General features: G+C 44.3%; 2 protein-coding genes and 1 non-coding gene across 5 annotated transcripts; 1 reads left to right on the plus strand and 2 right to left on the minus strand.

Moving 5' to 3' along the window:
* Positions 1-2,259: 2,259 nt before the first annotated feature.
* AC3HAE_031632 (transfer RNA proline (anticodon UGG)) lies at positions 2,260-2,331 on the minus strand. Its single transcript has one exon. It is a non-coding gene; the product is annotated as a tRNA-Pro (tRNA).
* Positions 2,332-2,619: 288 nt separating this feature from the next.
* Positions 2,620-12,426, plus strand: septin2 (septin 2; the record flags this gene model as incomplete). 3 transcript variants are annotated; one of them, XM_084480396.1, is made up of 13 exons in its annotated part: positions 2,620-2,740; positions 3,857-3,897; positions 4,697-4,811; positions 5,950-6,036; positions 6,552-6,675; positions 6,830-6,964; positions 7,423-7,540; positions 8,332-8,433; positions 8,851-8,996; positions 9,209-9,292; positions 10,416-10,482; positions 10,738-10,832; positions 10,978-12,426. In XM_084480396.1, 11 exons carry the CDS (start codon positions 3,874-3,876, stop codon positions 10,822-10,824), a joined length of 1,089 nt encoding a protein of 362 aa, XP_084336522.1. In that variant the 3' UTR covers positions 10,825-10,832; positions 10,978-12,426. The 3 variants fall into 3 exon arrangements, with proteins under 3 accessions (XP_084336522.1, XP_084336523.1, XP_084336521.1); XM_084480397.1 differs by having other exon boundaries at positions 2,650-2,735; XM_084480395.1 differs by lacking the exon at positions 2,620-2,740 and having other exon boundaries at positions 3,850-3,897.
* Positions 12,427-13,094: 668 nt separating this feature from the next.
* stk25b (serine/threonine kinase 25b) lies at positions 13,095-22,340 on the minus strand. Its single transcript, XM_084480878.1, has 11 exons — positions 21,958-22,340; positions 21,123-21,353; positions 20,680-20,736; positions 20,425-20,533; positions 18,122-18,279; positions 17,541-17,726; positions 16,763-16,908; positions 16,250-16,355; positions 14,527-14,598; positions 13,847-13,983; positions 13,095-13,343 (listed from the first exon to the last, which is right to left on the minus strand). Exons 1-11 carry the CDS (start codon positions 21,988-21,990, stop codon positions 13,304-13,306), a joined length of 1,275 nt encoding a protein of 424 aa, XP_084337004.1. The 5' UTR covers positions 21,991-22,340; the 3' UTR covers positions 13,095-13,303.
* Positions 22,341-22,357: the final 17 nt, after the last annotated feature.

The following is a 22,357-nucleotide window of genomic DNA, read 5'->3' on the forward strand; positions in this document are numbered from 1 at the left end:
GGCATTAGTCAGAGTGGCGTTCATGCAGGAGATTTAAAATGTCCATGGCTAAATTAAAGTTGGGCTTGAAGAAGTGAGAGGTGCCAGCTAAGCAGGCCAGTACTTATTTTAAACGGCGGAGCATTTAAGAGGAGGTGATGATGGTGAGAGGCTATGGCACAGTATGGTGAGAGGGGGTTAGGTTGGGGGCGGAGGAAGTGTCTGTATGTTGTGGTTTGAGGGCTGCTGCATTTTAGTTTATTTTACACTGATAGGATATTGGATTAAAGCAAGCAGGTCGAAAGAGGAAAGGTGTGATCATGAAATTGACCCATGTATGACCCAAGGGGCCAATCTAAATGTACATGAGCTATTCTCAGCTTGGGATCAAGGATGATGAGTATATAAGGGATGGCTGTCATTTAAAATATATGCATTACATTTTCTACATTTTTTTAAATCCTGAAGCACCACAACAGTATGTTAGATAAAACAAAATCATTGTGGCCATTGATACCTCATTGCCATTTACTACAGTGACACTTGGTTCAAAAGAGTAGTTTTCACTCTGGACCGGTGCAAAACTGTGTGTAAGAGACATAGTTTGGAGGATGAGGTGATGGTTAAGTCTGCTTGTGTGATGTCAATGAGTTACCAGAGATGTGTGTCCCAAATCAGAATTAATACCTAACCCAACTCTCTCTCTCTCTTAGCCTCTCTCCTATCCCCTCTGTCTATCTGTATTATCACCTTCCGCTATCGTCCATGACAGAATGTGGCAAGAAAAGACCCTTTTAACAAACAGTAAAATAAATTAAACATAGGTTGGAATTATAGCAGTCCATAACAGCGCCCATCCCTCACTCCATACATGACCGAGTGTGTGTGTTGCCACCAAGGGGCTTAAGGTATAATGACAAACATTGTACCCCCTGTGGTGGGGGGATGCTCCGTGACAGGGGAGGCCGGGGGATTGCTATTCAACGGACAGATGCCTGGACCCGGGTTAAGTCCAGCTGTATGACTGGAGTTGACACCTGGAGGAGGAGGAGAATGGGGAGGAGGATGAAGAGGAGGGGAGAATAGGGGAAGGAGGAGAAGAGGTGGTTAAGATGGAGTAGGAGGAGGGGAAGAAGAGGAGGAGAGGGGGTTTGGGGAAGGGGAGGTGAAGAGAAGAGGAGGAGGTGAGAAGAGGAGGAGAAGGAGAAGAGGAAAATGAGAGGGAGAAGGAGAAGGAGTTGGAGAAAGTGGTGGAGGATGAGAAGTGGAAGCGGAGGAGAAGGAAGAGGAGGAGAAGGGGAGGAGGGGCTGGGGCCACAGTATTCGATAAGCCCCTACTGGGTAAGGACAGACAAGCATGAAATTGAGCATCTTTTTTTTTTTAAAGCTTCCACATTTTCTCCCCCCTTTGAGCTGCTGCAGTGAGATTATGTTGGCAATGAGTGTAGGCAGGTGGCCTCGGAAAAGGATCATTGTGTTCATTTATAAGTAACGTTAACGTAACGTAAGTTTAAAAAATGCTTTAGGCTACTGAAAGAAGCTCTCTGTGCACAGACCTATGACCTCACTAACAGAGTATTATTATCACTTCTTCTCCATCATTCATTACAGGTATTATTAGGCCTATTATGTTGATATATAATAGGTGGACTCACAGACACAGACTCACTATGTTAAGTGCTTTTGGTACATGGAAAAGCACTATATAAATGCAATTAATTATTACTATTGTAAAAAATGTTGATTGTTGTTGAGAATAGGAGAAGCAATTTAATTCAAACTTTAACCCAAAATATAAAGGCATGCAACAACAACCACCCCCTATAACTAGATAGCTATAGCTGTATCTACCCAGCTTCTCCCAATAAGGGTCAAGAGCCTGGTCTCCATGGCTGGTTTATGACTTATATGTTCTGGAACCATCTTGATGAAACCGTCATTGTCCCTCCATGGGAGCTGACGTTTTGATGATTAGTCTGCTAACATATTTAGAAATAAATCTACACCCTAGTCTACTGGTGGAAAGCACAGGACATGACAACATGGTGTTGGGCTGGAGAGGGGTGATGGCAATGTTTGAGAACCTTGATTATGTTATGGACCGGATGTAGACCACAAGATGGCAGTAGATGTTTGGCTGTTCCACCACATGGTTGTAACACTATATTCGTATTTAAGTAGATGGAAAGTGATGACTTTGATCCAAGCCGAATTTACAATCAATTGATCTTCACAAAGGATTACACATATACAGGTGAAAATTGGTGACACAAAAAGACTGGGCTCGTCCGGGATTTGAACCCGGGACCTCTCGCACCCAAAGCGAGAATCATACCCCTAGACCAACGAGCCACATACAAATGTGAAAGATTACAGGTATATGAACGAATAAATCGTTTATATAACGTTGTGAAAACCAGCGAATGTCAAATATATCGAATGTTCCCGATGCACGACTTTCCTAGTATCGTACCTCAGTGAGGCATATTTGTTGAAAATAAGCTAGTATACATTTTAACAGATTGTTGTCTTTACTTATTGACTGGTCAATGATTTTATTCTGCTAAAAAGTAAAACATTGAATGAATTCGTGTAATCTGTGGAAAATCAGAACCCGTCCGGTTCATCGCGCGATGCATTGTGGTCCAGACTGAGGAGCTGCTCACCGGAATGTGAAGAATCCGAGGTGTCCGCCAGGCTTCGCTTTATCACTGCGACTATTTCTCCACAGAAATATACAAAGTATTGGACTACCTGTAAGGTAACACTACGCATATATCGGAGTATTGTTCACTTTTTAACTTAATCCATCGGTTATTTTTGACTTAAACTCACCGCCTCGCCGTGGTTGAGTCAACATCCTGTGCTACAAGTCGCAGGTAGCTAGTCGTTATAGCTAGTTAGTGTTGAAAACCTCTTTAAATCAGATATTATACCGCCATATATTTGGGGTATTTGAGAATAAATTAATCTGACTGATGTTTGCATTAAACCTCAACGCTATGGTTGTGTTATTGTTGCATGGAATCGAAGATAATGAAGCACTTTCTCTCCTAGCCTGTGTGTTGTGGCTAACTTACTGCTGGTAGCAAGTTTCAATTATCAGACCGACCTAACGAGGTCGGTCTGATCGAAACTTGCTACCAGCGTTAGATATGTGGTACCAGAGTATGAGGATCACTGGGCTGGACGAAGCCCAGTGATAATCTCTCTGATATCTCCTATAAACGACAACATATAATATTGGTTAACGTCCACACCTCAGGCTGCTGTCGGTCATCAAACACAAGTCAACATCTGTGTTCCTATAACACGTCAAGACCACACACGACTACTGACATGTCCTGCAAATGATTCACTTCTACAAATTGGATTATACTCTAAGAAATACCACGGACAGACGGACCCATCAGTGACTAAAGCTATACGCGGCTACATACAAGTACATTCAACTACACATGGATACATCTAATCTGTCATCTAAACTTGTTATTTTTTTTGTCCACGTTGTGATTAAGAGGATGTTTATGGGCCGCCCGTCGTACCAATTGAAGGAGTGAAACCACTTTTTGTGGTGAAACACAGCTCGGCAACCATTCACAGCACAACCCTGACTTCCTGTCTCTCTCTCACACACACACACACACACACACACACACACACACACACACACACACACACACACACACACACACACACACACACACAGGCTTCCACCCCCCCCCCCCCCCACACACACACAGGCTTCCATCCCCACACAGAGAGACTCCATTTCACAAAGACAGCTTTCAACGACAGTTTGCTTGGATGCTTCTGTAACAGTTGGGTGATTTTTCGTGCTTGATTTGGTGTGTTTTGAACATCTTTTCCATGGCAGATCCAACGAATGCCGATATGTCTCAGGCGGATAAAATGAAGGTGAGTTGCAGTGAGCGGCTAAGTCAATATATTCATCTAGCAACTGACAAGCTTATGCAGTGCAGCAGTAACTGCTTGATCATGGTCAGATCAGTCTCTTCCTTCTAACGCAATGACTCTATGAGAAACACTCAGCTTCTGTCGCTGTAGTCTTGAATTGTTTTTAATAACAACTCTTATGGCTATTTGTGTGATTGCTCGGAGAACAGTTTTGCAATGGAATGTAAATGTAAGTCGATCCTCAGAAAGCAAGGTTTCCCACATGCCCTTATGGGCGGGTCTGTAGAAAGCGTGAGAACACATGGTTTTCTCATACACATACGTAATGTTATATGTTAATCCCCTCCTATTGAAGCTTAACATTCGAATGTTTGAACGGTCAGCTGCCTTGCCTGTCTGTAGTCTCTATCCCACTCTCTCTCTCTCTCTCTCTCTCTCTCTCTCTCTCTCCATAAAGAGCCGCAAACATTGGAATGCTGGGCTAAAGAGTGCTTCTTGCAAATACGCACAAGATGTTGCCGCTCAAATGTTCTTCCTCACTGTGGACTCACTTCGTAAAACAGATGTTCCTGTGTTCTCCACGGGATTCTAATAACAGCCTGTCACATTGTTAGTCATAAAGAAAAATGTGGTTCTTCATCTTCAAGCATACGCACTTAATCCTACACTGGACTCATGCTGAGTCAAAGAGTAGTTTCCCTTTGGTTTATTGAAAAAAAGGAAATCTTTTGTGTTTATTTTTCCCCAAATACAATTAATTTGACAGCTGTATATCTTGCCTGTTCTTGTGTATCCACAGCAAGGGCAGTTCACCAATCCAGAGACACCGGGATACGTGGGCTTTGCCAACCTACCCAATCAGGTTCACAGAAAATCGGTGAAGAAGGGCTTTGAGTTCACCCTCATGGTGGTCGGTGAGTACATGGTTGCTACCTTATCAGACTCTGCAACACTTTCTGTATGGGGTATTTTCGTCTGCACTAGATGAGACCAGTGTGGAAAGGAAAACAGTTGTGGCCTGACAGGAAGTGCTAACATTTGTGGAATGCATTTTTTTGTGTGTCGCCGACTCTCTGCATTGGCAGACTCACATTTTGCTGCAGAACAGGAAATTATGAGTTTATCTCTTTGCCCATTAATCTGCATTTTCGGAATACTTCAATGTAAATAAGATCCCATCTTTAACATGGACACAACCAATATTCTACATCAAAACCATCATGGCTTGTTTTTGTGGTGGACAGTGATCTATTTCGGTCTCTTGTGAATTAATGGTGGATATACTGTATATAGTACATTATGTTTAACTACATGTTGTAACTGCTTAAGCTAATATTGAGGTCTCTTATAATGTTTGACCCTCATTATTCATCCAGTTGGTGTCAGAAGCCAAGTATATTTTAAACATTAGCCCATCCTCCGTGAGCTTCTCTCACCAGGGGAGGCAGACAGAGAGGCCCTTTTGTACACCGCCTATCTAGTCTTCCTCAAATACACTGTAGAGGAATTCAGCTTCAGGCCAATGGGGGCTGATTCACATTGGACACAGCCGGCCTCTTTATTGATAGGCAGCACATTACAATGCATTAGCAGGGCTTGTTAAATTGGCAGAGATATAAATCGGTTTGCAATGGAAGCAATGCTAATGTAATGCTTCCATCCAGCTAGAAATCAAGCCCATCAGAAAATCATTGTCTAGCACTTTAAAGCAATCAAATGGTTCTAATTTAAACACTAAATGGTAAACATTTGTGATGAACGTAGGATTATAAATGTAAAAAGACTCATAAGCATTCCTCCTCTAGTTGGTGTTGATCAGCCTGGCAAACCCTGAGTTATTAGAAATGTTTAGTACAAAGACATGAAAATTGTGGTGGCAAAGAATGTCTCTCTGTTCTTTCTTCACCTTCAAAGGGGACAGTAGTGATCTAAAGCAGTGTAATAGGGGTGCTCTCATAGGCCAGGTCCATATCAAAGCGGTGTGGGGTTGATATCGGACCGATTGGTCCCTCATTACCCCATCTAATGGATGATCTCTTCTGTGTTCTTCAGGGGAGTCTGGCCTGGGGAAGTCCACTCTGATCAACAGCCTGTTCCTCACGGACCTCTACCCTGAGAGAATCATCCCTGGGGCTGCAGGTAGGTCCACAAAACCCCATTCAACTGTTATGAATCCCTTGTGGGGGGCAGAGGGGTCTGGTGGCTAGGGTGTTCAACTCCCAGCTGAAAGGTGCTAAATTTGTCTCCCAACCCCAGCTTGACCCCTTGAGAAAATATTCATAACGCCATAACATGGGGAGGCGGCAGTAGCTCAGGAGGTAGAGTGGATTGACGTTTTGAAGGTTGCAAGTTCGATCCCCGGCTCCTCCGCTGAGTATTGAGGTGTCACTGAGCGAGACGCCTCACCCTGACTGCTCCTGTTGCCTTGCGTGGATAACTCCGCTGTCAATGTGTGAATGAATGGTTGTAAGTCGCTTTGGATAAAAGCGTCAACAAAATCCCCTCAATTTAAATTAAATCCCTCTATTGGGTAGGGGAGACGTAGCTGCTAAATGACTAAATAGTAGATGGCATTGTGTTCTGTGGACGTGTTACGAACATAGAGCCAATCACGTGTCTCTGACTTCCTCTTCCTCCACTTCCTCCTCCATCAGAGAAGATCGAGCGCACCGTTCAGATCGAGGCCTCCACCGTGGAGATCGAGGAGCGGGGGGTGAAGCTCCGCCTCACTGTGGTCGACACCCCCGGATACGGGGACGCCATCAACAGCCAGGACTGGTACTGTGGACGCACTCTGTCACACGTTATGAACCCCCTTTATAACACTTTAAGAGAAATATCATCCATTTAATGGTTGTCATTTCTGTCATTGTAAGTATACGCAACAATGATTGCATACAAATGTGGCCTCTGCCCTTTTCTCCCCCTGTAGCTTCAGCACCATCATAAGCTACATCGACGACCAGTTTGAGCGCTACCTGCATGACGAGAGCGGCCTGAACCGCAGGCACATCGTGGACAACAGAGTCCACTGTTGTTTCTACTTCATCTCCCCGCTGGGCCACGGGTGGGTTCTCCATTCACTCCTGTATCAGTTAACCTACAGTCAAACAACACAGACCAGCGGGATGCTTCCTAACTGGTTGGATTGTAGCCTCCGTCACTTTCAGTTTCACTATTATGGGACCAATAACTAATTTTATTTGAAAAATGTTGGGGTCTAGGTAAAACAAATTCAAGACTTATCTAGTGTTAGGTTTAGGGTGTAGAGATAGTTGAGCACTGTCTGAATACTGCTGCTACGCGACATAATATTCAGTTGTTCTTTAACGTGGTCATGCAGAACATATTGAATGCATGCTTTGCTTGCTCGCAGCCTCACCTGTAAGTTGATTTTGATAAAAGCGTCTGCTGTAAAACTAAATGCAAGTGGAACCCTTTTGGAGTTCCTCCTGTTTGTGTGTAAAGATTGCTAAACATGTTTTCCCCTGCTGCTCCACACGTTAACCTCTCCTCCTCCCCCAGGCTGAAGCCCCTGGACGTCCAGTTCATGAAGGCGATCCACAACAAGGTCAACGTGGTACCAGTCATCGCTAAGGCGGACACGCTCACGCTGCGGGAGAGGGAGAGGCTCAAGCGCAGGGTAAACCAGTCTTAAAGGGGTCATTCCATCGTTTTTTCATTCATTTTGTGGTGGTGACTAGTAGCCATGAATGCCCTCAGTTTTGGTGAAAAGAATGCTCTGGTGCTCCTGTTTCATGCTGTTCTAGTGTGGTGGAGGAGGTGGGCTGGGAGGAACAACATGTAAAAAGTTAATCTTATAGGAAATCAGTGGGCCTCAGTGTCAAACTTTGCGGCTACAGTGGAAATGCAAACTATCTTAACACCTTTGAATTAGATGAAGTAATTATAGTTAGTAATTATATAAACAAGGTATATACAATTTTATATAAACATTACGGTTAATATTCCAAGACAATTGGTCAGTAGTAAAGTTATATCAAAAGAAGTAACAGCAGGTAACAACATAGCTTGTCTTTAGCACAAACCAGATGTGTGTCTGTTTTAGATTTAGTCATAATCTGTATGCAGTTAGTCTCACAAATCAGATGTTGGATGCATAATCTAAAGTCCAATAGCAGACTATCAAATCTGGGTGACTGGGGCACTTCACTTTCATCATGTTGAAGGAGGTTAAACCTTAAAGGTTTCCCATCATCACAGTGTAGACAGAAATAACAAAGTCCAGAATCAAAGTCCCCTCCTGAAAGCTTAATCCACTCCACGGATGAGTTCCTCTTGGGTAGAACCTCTCTGTAAGGAACCGTGTCAGTCTCTGATGAGCGGGCCGGCTTGGGCCGTCCCTCCCCAAGAGGTCCTGCTCTGTAGGACTGCTGGATCTGAGACTAACATGGGGTTTGCACACTGGTGTAGATTCTGGATGAGATCGACGAACACGGGATCAAGATCTACCACCTTCCTGACGCGGAGTCCGACGAGGACGAGGACTTCAAGGAGCAGACCAGGATCCTCAAGGTTAGCCCTGAGTAGACGTCTCAATCATCTGTGACACTTACAAACTGTATGCACAGTGACGTCAGTCTGACGAAGGTGAAGGACAGGAGATCTCATCCAGTTAAAAATGTTTACGGAAAAAAGTTTACGAACGGTTGAAAACGTTGTCGTCAAAAAAAGGACATTTAATGTATGACTATAATAGGTGATGTAGCATGGGAGGGAGGGCACACCCAGAAGTATGATTCATAGATCTGCCCACCAGTTGGTACAGTCCACCGGTAATGCTGGCTGGGTTGATCCATCCATCTGGACGGACCCCCCCACGTGTGAGTTCAATAGAGGGTGGATTTAGACCTGGCCAATGCTCACCACAGCTGCTGCTGAAACGGGGACCTTTTAACGTTTCCTCTTGGACCCACACGCTCCTCCCTCCAGGCCAGCATACCGTTCGCGGTGGTGGGGTCCAACCAGCAAATCGAGGCTAAGGGGAAGAAGGTGAGGGGTCGCCTGTACCCCTGGGGCGTGGTGGAGGTGGAGAACCCCGAGCACAACGACTTCCTCAAGCTGCGCACCATGCTCATGTGAGTGGTTGACGTGGAGACGCCCAGCTTAACGGCTGAAGCTGGGATTCGTTTAGCAAATGTGTGCGAGTGTTTTATCACCATCATCAGCTCAAGTCTCTCCCTAACGGAAGGCCCACAATGATGCCCGTTTTACTCCAATCAAACCACAGAGCTTGTTCCATTCTCTGACACTGATTGGCTGAACCGTTGCCTCTCCTCCTCCTCCACAGCACCCACATGCAGGACCTGCAGGAGGTGACCCAGGACCTGCACTACGAGAACTTCCGCTCGGAGCGCCTCAAGCGCGGTGGCAGGTTGTCATCACACGGTTATGTTCTGCCTCTCTCTCCTGCGTACGTACCCCTCTGTCTGCCTGCTTTTCTTCCATACCTCCCTTCCCTCTCAGACCACCCACATCATCAGGGGTCACTTAGATGTAGGCAGGAGATGTTGTGTTTGCAATGGCCAGTGTCCTTGCTTTTGATTGGTTAATTTGATCACAATCATGAAGTAAAGCCAGACCCATTCCTCCAACTCTCCAAACGGTGTTGTACTACAGGATGTCGCACAGTGTGATGGATTATAACGGAGTATCATTCTGTCCACTTCAGCGCTTTTGATCTGGAGTCGCATCGGGTTTGAATAGTAGTTAAATGGTAAACATCACATTATTTTCTCCCTTTAACTTAGGTTTGGTTTACTTTTCTTTATTCATTTGAATGGAGCTAGATGTGAATGTGAGACTCTGTTAAAGCCAGTCCAGGATACAGGAAATGGTTTTACTCACTTCCTGTTAGTTGGCTCGCCATCTTTCCAACGATGGCAGTCTTGGTTTGTCTATTCCTCCTGAGGGACCGTGACGGAGGTACAGTCTGATTCATTTATTCTGGGCGGCGGAGGGGGGTATCGCTGTTCACCCCTGACAGTACATCGTAGCTTCCCTTGTTTTAATCTCTTGCTTTTCAACCTGTTAGCTCCCTCTTCACACCCGCTCTCCCTCCTCTCGTAGAATAACACCACCCAAACCACATGGACGCCACTCTCTCTCTCTCTCTCTCTTGCTTTAAATGCTGCCGCTCTTCTCTCTGCCTAATGCTTCTAGAAACAAAGGCTCAGCTACTATGCCTGTCACACTCACGTGCACGACCCACACGCACACCAGACGTCCTCTGCATGGTGGAGGTTCTCACTGTTCCTGCTTTGAAGTTCCAATCGTTGAAATGCTTTGACACCGATGTCACAGATTTGAAATGAAAACACTCAAACTTGAATGGTTTAAAATTGGGTCTGTATTATTGGTAATCTAGGAATCTCAATTTGAATGAAAAACCAACACTTGATTGAATTTGACATTTCCCTAAAAATAATCATGACTCGTAAATCTTAGCCTAAATGTTAGCATGTGGCGCGGCACTAACTCGTGTGTGTGTGGTTTAGTAACAGGAAGGGCCCGGAGCCGGAGGAAACGGACAAGGACATGATCCTGCAGGAGAAGGAAGCTGAGGTGAGCTCCCTCCCCTACTCCTCTACGTGTCACTTCCTGTCTGTTTAAGGAGGCGATGGTAGTTTCCCTGTTTTATTTTTTGTTATTAGTGTGTCTTAAAAACGATTTTAGGCACTTTTAGAATGGTTCTTTCTTTCCCTGCGATCAGAAAGTCTGGGTTTTGTTTATATTCAAGATGACACTTGCATATAGCTGACCTATACATTAACTGAAGTCCTTGCAACCATGGATATGGATGGTTTGCCTTGTGTACAGCTGAGGAGGATGCAGGAGATGATAGCCAAAATGCAGCTCCAGATGCAGAAACAAGGAGATGGAGAGGGAGACGGCCATCATGTGTGAACCCCAAGGTGAGAGCGCATGCACTCTCACACAGAAGCACTAACACAGTGGGACACGTTTGTGCTTGGTCATTGAATAGAAGGAGATCTCAATGTTCAGTATTTTCACAGTAAAAGTCCTTGGATGACGTTGATGATAATGCAATGCTTTCAGTCCTATCCCAGGTCTGTGAGCCGGCCCATGGCCTTATGGGCTGAATACGACTGACTGCTTGGGAGACCTTGAGGTCCTTGACTGTACAAGTTGCCACTATGTTATTTTATTTCACTAGAACTTGGGATTTTTCTTTTATACCAAACGATATATATCTATTCACAGTATTATGTTTATGTCTTCTTATTATTGACCTTGCCAGTTTGCAGATGTCAGCCTTTTCCCAGTTGATCCAATGAAGTAATTTGAGCGGTTTAGTGGAAGCACCTTTTTTTTTTAACATTCAGGATACCGTTACTTTATTTTATTTTTTCTCATTGGAAATGTTATGTACGGTAGTCCTGCAGGCCATAAACCACTATCATATGATAGCTTAAGAATTTCCCCCCCCTTTTCTTTTGACAGAAGTCCACAACTGTGAAAAGAAGTTTCTTTTGTGTAAACTAGAGTTACAGCAAACAGTCCCCTTTCCATCATCGTCAAAGACAAAGCGTGTGTTGAAGTTGTTTCATGCTGATTAGTCTGTCTGCATTTGAAGGTGCTTAACAGGCTTCCCTTTAACGTTCATCCCGGCATGACGCCCCTGGGTCGCGTGTTTGTGTGTGAATGTGTGAGACTTTGAGTGAAGAGCTGTTTTCAGATCAGCCTATCAACTCTCATCTTCGACGTTTTACATCCCAGCCCCTAATCTTGATTATTAACACCAGGATTGCTGTTAATGTGTGGGGAAAGTGTCCGCCCAGTCCTGCTCTCCTTGTGACTTGAATACCCTGACCCTGGACCTTTCTGACGAGGGAGGCGTTGTGACTGTAAGGTGCCTCTGTATGGTGTGTGGACCCCCTCGGACGCGTCGTTGGTCCGCAGTATAAGGTCACGTGAGGTTCAGTGTTAATGAGTGGTGCATGCTACCAAACAGATTTAAACTGCCCAGCTGTTTTAATGTGATGCTTTTATGACTGAATAACGAGGTGTGAGGAGTTATGTGGAGCAGTTTATGAAGATTGTGTCATCGGGCCCATACTATACAAACCTTTTTTTGTTTTGTTCTATGTAGCTGGATATGTAGGGGCGATGACACACTGGCATTTAACTGAAGGAGGGTTTGAGGTCTACTTCTGTAGCAATATTGCTAGGCAATGTCTGATTTACAAACATAAAGACCATTGTTCATGTCCTATTTCAGTGACACGAAGAACTATGTTCAGAAGACGTGGAACGTTAAACTTTTGGATTTTCCAAATAGATTATAGATCTGTTTTTGATGGGTTTCTATGACTCCATAGAATAATATGGGTGATATGGATATTTGATCAGTGTAGCCAATATATCTTCCACCAGCTAAGGCTAGTGTTTATAAGAACATTCCACCTTACTGCCATTTTAGCCAAAATTTATTAAGTACAAAATATTGTTATTAATGCATATGTTGTAATAAATCATTTTAGCAAACTTGCAGTATACTCGTTATTTCTTCTTTGGTTATATTTTGTCAACCAACAGCAAAACTCATCCTTTTACGACGTACTTCACCCTACCTGTTGTATACAACTGCTTTTAATCGCAACTTAATGCCAAGCAGAGATTACAGGGTCATGTCCATATTGGTCCTGTGCGGCAGGGGATGGCTGGGTTTAGCTCCCCTCTACTGATGCCTTCTCCCTCTGACCTCTGGAACACCAGGAGGATTAGTGTAGGGTGGGGTCAAGCACCGTTAAGCCTCATTGAGTTGGACCCAAAAGACACCAACCAGTCATTAGGTGGTAACTGGTTGCTGTGGGATGATGTGCCTATCCATATCTGAATGGGAAGGAAATCCACTGCATGGAGGAACAATATGTAAAAAGGAATAAAACATGTTTATGGATCTTATCAATCCAAAAATATTTTTAAATTGACCTCTTGGTAAGCCTGCTACCATCTAGCAAGCTTTTGATCAAATGCTTTATCATGAATTAGTGAATGCCATTCTAAACATAGCATGTGTAATACAGCCATCATTCAGAACAGCAGTGGCTGCCTCTGGCTACCCCTTCCTCTCTAGGGTTCATCAGGCATCAAAATCGTTGAAATAAAATAAAAACAACCGTTTGACATTTTCCATAGACTTTATTATAGGACTTATTCTCAACCTTGCAGGTATACACAATGCTCTGAATGTCATGGCTTTGTCATCTTAAATACTCCATTCTTTAAAGAAAACTGTAAAAATATTTAATTAACTAATTTAAAGATCTTGTTGGGGGGGCGGGGGGGAGGAGAAAAACTATATTTTCTCTCTGGTCCTGGTTTGAAGGGAGGGGGGCGGGGGTTACATCCAGCTGGTCATTCACCGTGAAGACGGGGTGGTGTTACCATTTAAGGAAAACCTGGGAAAAGGAGAACAAAATGAATCAAAGGCCAAACTATGACAAAGAACTCCTGTTCAGAAGAGCACCCGGTCCTCCTTTATCTGTTACTAAACCAGGACTTTGTGTCATAGAAAACCCCCATTTCTATCCTATACTGGAAATACTACCACGACATGAACAAGAAGATACCAGTGATCACTGATGAGAGTACATAAACTGCCCTGTAGGCCAGCTAAAACAGGGTGTGTCACGAGGCACCCAGCCATTGTCAAAAGACTAGTAGTGGCCCTGGTGAAATTATTTCCCAGAAGCTCTCTCTCTCTCCCATCTCGACCTCTCTCTCTCAAAAACCTGGTTCCATGAAAAAAAATTCCCTCCTGAGCCTTCTCTCTCTCTCTCTCTCTCTCTCTCTCTCTCTCTCTCTCTCTCTCTCTCTCTCTCTCTCTCTCTCTCTCTCTCTCTCTCTCTCTCTCTCTCTCTCTCTCTCTCTCTCTCTCTCTCTCTCTCTCTCTCAGCCTCACCTGCACACCCTCTCCATCATGTGCGTGACGAGACGGTCCGAGATGCCGGGGCACGACTCCTCGGCCAGGTTGAAGGCGTTCTCCAGCTCCTCGATGGCGCCCACGCCCCCGCCGGCCGCCCGCCTCTTCTCCTTCAACTGGGCGACACGGAGCCGGACGCGTGGTGAGAGAGATGGGGCGTGTCAGGGTGCAGTAGTGCTCATGTCCCAGCTGAAAGGTACTGGGTTCGATCCCTGTGTCCGCTACACACTACCCGGTGGTGTCGCTGAGCGAGAGGCCCTGTCCCCTCCCTGTCGTGCTCATTAATAACGCTCCTGAGTTCAACGTGAATCACTTTGAAATGAGAACCTTTTGTGATCATTACCCCTAGGCCTTGATCTTATCTATTCATACCACTGGAGCAATTTACACCAAAATACATGGGGATCTGTAAACATTTTATAACATTTTAAATCACAAAAGAGAACGATTTTACAGTGCTTTTATCAATATCCACTTGTCTATAGATACACAGGATTGTGGAGCAGTTCCAGGTGAGGCATCTCGCTCAGGGAGGTCTACAGGTTTTCATTGAGGTTCGAACCCACAAGCTTTTTCTGGAAACACATTAAACGTTTATGGCCAAGAAGAGCCTAGTGGAGCATAGACGCAGTTTTAAAGGACTGTCAGAGTGGACCTACCTCTCTAAAGATGGGCGTGACCAGAGCAGACAGACACTGTGACTTGTGTTGCCGTTTCACCGAATCTGCTGACTGGACAGAAACACCAAACACATTATAAACAAAGGACTCATGGTGTGTACTTCTGTTCTCAGTGTGTGTGTGTGTGTGTGTGTGTGTGTGTGTGTGTGTGTGTGTGTGTGTGTGTGTGTGTGTGTGTGTGTGTGTGTGTGTGTGTGTGTGTGTGTGTGTGTGTGTGTGTGTGTGTGTGTGTGTGTGTGTGTGTGTGTGTGTGTGTGTGTGTGTGTGTGTGTGTGTGTGTGTGTGTGTGTGTGTGTGTGTGTGTGTGTGTGTGTGTGTGTGTGTGTGTGTGTGTGTGTGTGTGTGTGTGTGTGTGTGTGTGTGTTCCCCTTAGGGGGAACGTGCAAAGGTGTGACTACCATGTGACCACCAGGGCTTTGGTCCTATACACGATTGGTGTTGTGTGCTTGCATACCCATTTATTTTGTTTTGTTGAAATACAAATTGCGGGCTAATTTTTTTTCCCGTTTTGAGAAAACATGGCTAGGTAAGGCTGATGGGACATTAGTTTTATCTCAAGCTGCGTCATTCTGCCTTCCATTTGAATTCGCCCTGCAGAAGGGTCTGGAGAGGAGCAATACAATTCTTTCTGCTTCCGATACGCTTGTACGGGAGTCAATCACCAAGCTGGCTTTTCCCCCTGGGACGCTATTGGCTGTGCCAGGGGGACGACAGGGAAAAGACAACAGAGTCATTTGAACTAGGCCCGTTGAGCTTGTGCTCTTGTGCTGAAGAAAATGACAGCAGCCTCCCCAGACCAACGTGCAATCTACGATTGAGCTTGGTCTGGCAGTAGCCAGGCTAATAAGTTGCATGATGTTTTGTATTAGGCCTACGTTTAGTAGATCTCACAGAATGGCTGGAGTGTTTTTCGTTCGGGTTTTCACACTTATTATATTAGGTTTTATATCAAAGCCTATTGTTTCATATGATTGATTTGTTTAAGCGTGACAGACGTAAGACCCCCAATTATATCTGCAATCATGAATTAATTTTGACGTTCAATATTCTCTTGTTCTTCTTCTCATTAGCTCAGGGATGGACTTCTATTTCAGATCAGTCTTGTTTACACATTGGACATTGTCTCACGTATATTTCCCAGAGTGCCACACGATGACCTGCGCTACTACATGAACAAATAAATAACCACAATCAGGCGGTTGAGAACTCCACCCAGACGTAACCAACACATTTATATCCGCCATGATGTAATAAACTATTTGAGGGGCTCAATGGTTTGAGAGACAATTCATCCATTTGGTATAGGCCTACTTCATATGTGTAGGCTATATAATACATACAGACTGAACACACAGTTCTAATTCACATTAGTGCTTTTACTGATCTTCTCTCTGGCGAGGGTGGGTTTGGACGGCGGTCTGCTGCCCTCAGGCTGCGCTGTCGCCTATGTGGGCATTTCATCTGGCCTCTTTTTTTATCTCTGGAGGATGTGGGCTTGTCTCTTTATCTAGCACGGATAGGAGCTCCATGCCCTCTTTCCTGCCCTCATTTTTCACCTAGGGTGTAGCTCAGTCTGTGCCTGCACAGCTCAGGGTGTCTATGTGTGTGTACCTCTTGGTCTTTGTGTCTGTATGTGTCTGTGCGTGCGTGCGTGCGTGCGTGTCTACCTATTGTGTGTGTGTGTGTGTGTGTGTGTGTGTACCTCCTGGTCTGTGTGTGTGTAGCCCTTCTGCAGCTTGTTCATGGAGCTGGGTCTGACGGTGGGGAAGGTCCACATGGGGGACTGGTTGTCGTCTCCGTCGGCGTCCCTGAGAACCGACACGGAGGATGGAGACAGGTGAGAAACACTCCAACCATGGCCTAGTGCACCCAGACGGTAGTGTCCACACCTCCTCTCCTGAACATCACACCAACGTAAACACTTCTTTGTAATGGACTTGTGTCCTGCAGCCTGAAGGTGTTGACGATAGGTCAGGGCGTTGTAGTGGCCCTGCTCTTGCTTCGATGGATCACATCTTTTGTATGATCCTGTGTATAAGATCCTCATGTTTTTATTGCTTTTATGGGAACAGCAGCTTTTGAAACTATAAAAACAAGGGAAAACAGGTGAGGGATTTGTGTTTGTCTGCTTGTCTGCTTGTCTGCTTGTCTGCTTGCTTGTTGTTCCGTCTGTCTGTCTGTCGGCCTGTGTGTGTGTGTGTGTGATTTGTCTCACATGTCGGAGTCGTCCGAGCTGGACTCCTCCCCGTGGCCCTCTGACTTCCAGCGGCGGTAGCGGTCAATGAGCTCTGTCAGGTAGGGCGTCTTCTTGGTGTAGCGCGTGATGAACTTGTGCTTCAGGAGCTCCTTTGCTGTGGGCCTCTAGGGGGAGGGAGAGAGGGGGAGAGAGAGGAGAGAGGGAGAGAGAGGGAGGCACAAAGCTCATCATTCACTGTGAAACCCATCAGGAATGAGTGCTTCCAGCTTCAACCCATAATAGAAGTAATCTAAAGTTAATCCTTTCACAATTTATATTCTTTCTTCTCGGTTGTAATATTTGCCTAGTTGCTAAGCAAAACATTCAATCGCTCGTCCTTACTGTCTAAATGTTATTTGTGATGTTCCTATGTCAGGTAGTGAACAACAGTTTAAAATCCAATCCAGCCTTTCAGGACTGACACTTCTCTCAAGGGTCAGGGTCTGTGCGCTCATTCTTCTGACCGACTGTTAGGACTCAAAATGACTCCAAGTGATTGGTATGTAGAGGGAGATGCAGGCCACCATAACATCTTAGGCGCTTGCACACTGCCCCAACAACCATTGGGCCAGTGTGCCATCGCTGGTGGTGATGGGCTGTTGGGTTTCATGCCACACACGGGGACACACACACACACACACACACACACACACACACACACACACACACACACACACACACACACACACACACACACACACACACACACACACACACACACTCACACATGCACACACGCACACAAAGCTTCACTCACAAAGCGTGGGTCTTTGTTGAGGCAGGCCTCCACAAACTCCTTGAAGGGCTTGCTGTAGGGACCCTCCAGGGTGGGAGGGGTGTTCTTGGGGATGAGGAAGAGGACCCTCATGGGGTGAAGGTCAGAGTTGGGGGGCTCACCCTTGGCCAACTCAATAGCAGTGATGCCCAGCGACCAGATATCCGCCTTAGGGAAGAGGAACAGGGGTGATGTGAGGACATTCTGCAGACACTCTGAATATTCAATCAAACACAAATGTTAAATACGTCAGATTTAAGACTTGTGAATATGGTTGTGTGTCCATTTTTTTTATCTCAAAGTTCAGAAAAAAGGCCTTTCTCTATTCACAAATACCAAAACACAGGCTTGCAAGACGCCAGAAAACCCTTGATTTTGGAAGTCCTGGGCAGTTTAGTAAACTGTCATGCATTTACCTCGAGGCTTGTTCCTCTCCAATTAAAACACCTCCCTAATATTACTACTGACCCACAATGATCTTGAAACACACCAAAACATCCCAACTAAGAACGAGGAGTCGGCCCACAGCCCTGTGTGGTCTTGGCAACGGCCTCTGTGCGCACCTTGAAGTCATAGGCTGACTGTTTGATGACCTCTGGTGCCATCCAGAAGGGCGTGCCCACGAAGGTGTTCCTCTTGATCTGCGTGTCTGTCAGTTGGCCGGCTACCCCAAAGTCGGCCAGCTTTACGTCCCCCTGCTCCGACAGCAGCACGTTGGCGGCTGAGGTCGAGGGAGGCACAGAGAAGTTCTAATATTCGATCGGTTCACCATCTCAATGCCTCTGAGGCTGGAGTAGTTGTTTACATATACATTTACATTTAGGGCATTAAGCAGACGCTTTTATCCAAAGCAACTTACAATACAGTACATTTATCAGAAGAAGGTGAAACAATATATGGCTGGTACAGTCAGGATGTTCATAGAACCAATTGCCAAGCACAACAATTGTTAGCCCATTCCAACAAAGAAATCTAGGATAAGATGCTACATTAAGTACCAGGATGTACAACATACAATAAGTAGGAGGGGTGGGAGGGGGTGGCTATGCAGAGCCTAGGTGAACTCTGAACAGGTGAGTCCTGAACTTATACTCAATACTCACCTGTGTGGTTGGGCAATGACACCAGGGGCCGTATTCACAAAGCTTTTTATCTTACCGCTAGGAGTGCTCCTAACTCGCGCTAAAAGTTTTTATGTAGGAGTTTTTTCTTAAAAGTAATTCACAAAGCCGCTGAGACCTACTCATACTAAATAAATCACTAAGCGTGAACTAAGAGTGACGCCCCCTTACATCGATTCTCGTGCACGAGTTTAGAAGCAATCAGTACGGTGATTGATTGTTGAGTGCAGGCGGTCAAATGAAGTCCTATCAAATAGTTATGGACAGTGCAGTTAGCAGAATACATGCATGACGACACGTTTGTGCAGACCACGATAATGACGTTGTATGCACGTTATAGAGAGAAAGCAAACATTAAAAAATACGTAAATTGCATTATATTAAAAGCACCCTGCAAACTATTATCCAATGAGAATATTTCCAGCACTTAAACACTTAAAATATCACCCCATACCGCCGTTCAAGTCCTCCTATCATGATGAATGACAGCGAAGACAAAGACATGAAACGCAAGCGAAAGCCCAACTGGTCCCAGGACCAATTGCTACTGAGCTGATTATAAACTTAACTTAACTTAACTTAACTTAAAATATATCATCTTACAATAAATGATTAGATAGTAATCATAAGTAAGAGTAGTTATATTATTTTTTACTTTATTTTTTACTTTACAGTAAAACTTACACTTTTACTGTTTAAATAATGCTCAGTATTATTATTAAAGTGATTTATTATTATTATTAGAAATAAATAATGATGATTAAAGTGATTTATTTACTATTAACATATTAAATAAAAATTGATTCAAGTGATTTATTACTGACAATATCTGAAATAATTATGATTAAAGTATTACTATTAATACATGAGACAAATAATGATGGTTTAAGTGATTTATTTATATCAATATATTAAATAATTAAGGATGATTAAAGGTACATTTGTAACATTGCCCCTGTGTGTTTTAACTGTCACTGATGGTTGCGATATTCCTGAATTGTCGACATTGCAAAGTTGCATTTTCCCTGTTGCTAAATATTGAATATCAATATTCACAAATTTTCACTATTCACTAATTCAACCACAAGTTTGATACCTCACGATTTAGCCTATCTCTTTATCAATTTGCAGTCCTCCATTGTCTCCAAAACATTTAGTCTTGCTGCAACCATTTTCAGATTCTTTGTGAATAGTTACTGAGTACTTACTGAGTTAGGAGTTTGTGAATTGCTCTTAGTAAAATAAATGAGGAGTCCTAAATTTAAGACTGACACGCCCATTATTTTTAGGAGTTTCTCCTAAATTCACCACTTATGGGCTACTTTTAGCCGTAAGATTCTTTGTGAATATGGCCCCAGGACTCTAATGTGCAAATCGTGATGTTCTATTTTAATATGCTTTTACTAAGTTTACAATGGAAATTTAAGCTGCTGATTTAAAGTAAGTGCTTAGAACAACAACTTGACACTATTCTCCACCACTAAAGCCATACACATAGCATATAAGACCCAGTATTTTACCGTACATTATTATTATGTCTTTATTTTCAGTACCGGTAGAGCTTATCAAGACATTATAATATGGTCCGTACATGGGGACAATGTCTGTGATGCAAACAAGACAGAGACACCGGTGACTAAACACAGCCCGGTCAGATACAAGTACCAATCTCTAGTTAGCCTAGAGACCAATAGCAGTCATTCACGTTGACTCCTGTGATCTGGAATTTGCAGTGGACTGCTTACCTTTGATATCTCTGTGGATCTTGCGTTCGAAGTGCAAGTACTCCAGTCCTTTAAGGATTTCCCTGAGTATCGTAGCGATGTAAGTCTCTTCAAGAGGGCCCGGGCGGAGCTAGTAGACCACACAAGGAGGAAGAGATGAGAGAAATTAAGGCATGAGTATCTGTGAAATTACAAGATAATTGTTGACATAATTAAATGTTGTTTATTATAGTTTATTTGAGCATTAGAGGTGGACGAGTACAAGTGTCTTCTCACCAGATCTAAAGCTGAACCACCACCTAAATACTCCATGATAATCCACAGCTTGGTCCCCTGGGCAAAAACACACACAACATCAATGTACTGAAAGAGATTCAAGACTGTCCACAGTTACTATCGCCATTGTTGGTTGGCTGTTGTGTTTTGTGTGTACTGCAGCCGATACACACATACTCATGCATTGGTAAATTACTGTTTGCAGACAGGTAAGAACTTTTAAACATTGCTTTGTTTTGTGCTATGTTACCTGTCTGCCCGCCCCATTTGGCATCGATTGCACTCCAGACCTAACCCCAAAGGAGTGCCCCTTCTTTATGTTTTCATTCTTAGTGTTCCTCGGTTGTATTGTGTTGTATAACACGGGCCTGGGAAGCCCTTTGAGACTGTCACTGTGATTAAGAGCTACACAGGTAGAATGGGACTTGATTAAGGCTGCTCACCTTCAGGTAGGAGCCATAATACTTGGTGACAAAGGGGCTGTCACACTGGCTCAGCACCGTGATCTCCTGCTGGATGTCTTCTATTTCATCCTCTGCCTCCTCCAGGTCTATGATTTTGATGGCCACCACCTCTTTGGTGCGGTTCTTGATTCCCTTGTAGACCTCGCCGAAGGAGCCCTTGCCGATGCGCTCCTGCTTCGTGAAATACTCCTCAGGGTCCAACCGAGAATTCTGGTTACACAAATTAAAACGTTTCAATTATAATTATCCAAAAACGGTGTTTAAGCTGAAATGTATAATGATGATGACTTGATGGCCGAACAGTTTTTTATATTTGATAAATGTTTCTATGTTATATTCTTAGAAGTTATAGATGACCTGTTGCTAATCTTAATATTATAGTTTCCACTTTGTCCAATTATAGCCAGTATAGAAGCCTGTGCACTTGAACTTAGTGCTTTTAATGCGATACTCAAAAGGAACTGCATGTCTTCTAAACTGTAGTCGCTGTAAAAAATTATGAAGGGATCATAACAGAAGATACAAAGTTGTCATGTGTCGTTTTTGGGTGGCAGAGATGACATCTAGACATCTTAGCACCTTGTGTTACCATTGGTATCACCGTTTTCCTAGCATTCGTGAACATCAGCATGACGTGAACATCTTTAATACAGCGTTATTACGAATCATATGCAACATCGACGTTGGTTATTATGGTTTCCACGCTTCCCACCCATTCGTCCATGGACAGCCTGCTCAGACACCCAGGGGTTCGCCTCTGTGTCTGGGTGGTGGAAGGGAGGTGACACTAGTCTGGATCCCAGACTCCTCTTACCTGGTTCTGCATGTCTCGGAGGTGTGCCATCATCCCCCTGACAGGCTCCACAGGAAAGGGACAACCGCGACCCTTTCTGTGTCAACGTGCAGTTGTCAAAGTCTTATTCCTTCTCGTTGTTCTTGCACAATTCTTCTGGTTCTTAAGAAGCTAGGCGGCTAGCCAGCTAGCCCGCCTGGTGCTGGATCAACACCCAGTCTGCTGGCTCCGGCGGGGTTGTCACTCCGGGCAGCTGACTCAGTAGTCGGGCCACAAAGTGCTCTATATGTGTTCCGTATCCATGTATATGAATCGTGGCGATAAGAGGATTTAAAAAGCCCCTTTCGGATATAAATCTTAAATTATTTTAACCAGAGTCAACAGCCCAGTTCTTCAATTGAAGCTTCAAAAGACAAAAATA

This window comes from Micromesistius poutassou, assembly GCF_964030765.1.
Source record: "Micromesistius poutassou genome assembly, chromosome: 16".
In the NCBI taxonomy this organism is placed as follows: Eukaryota; Metazoa; Chordata; class Actinopteri; order Gadiformes; family Gadidae; genus Micromesistius; species Micromesistius poutassou.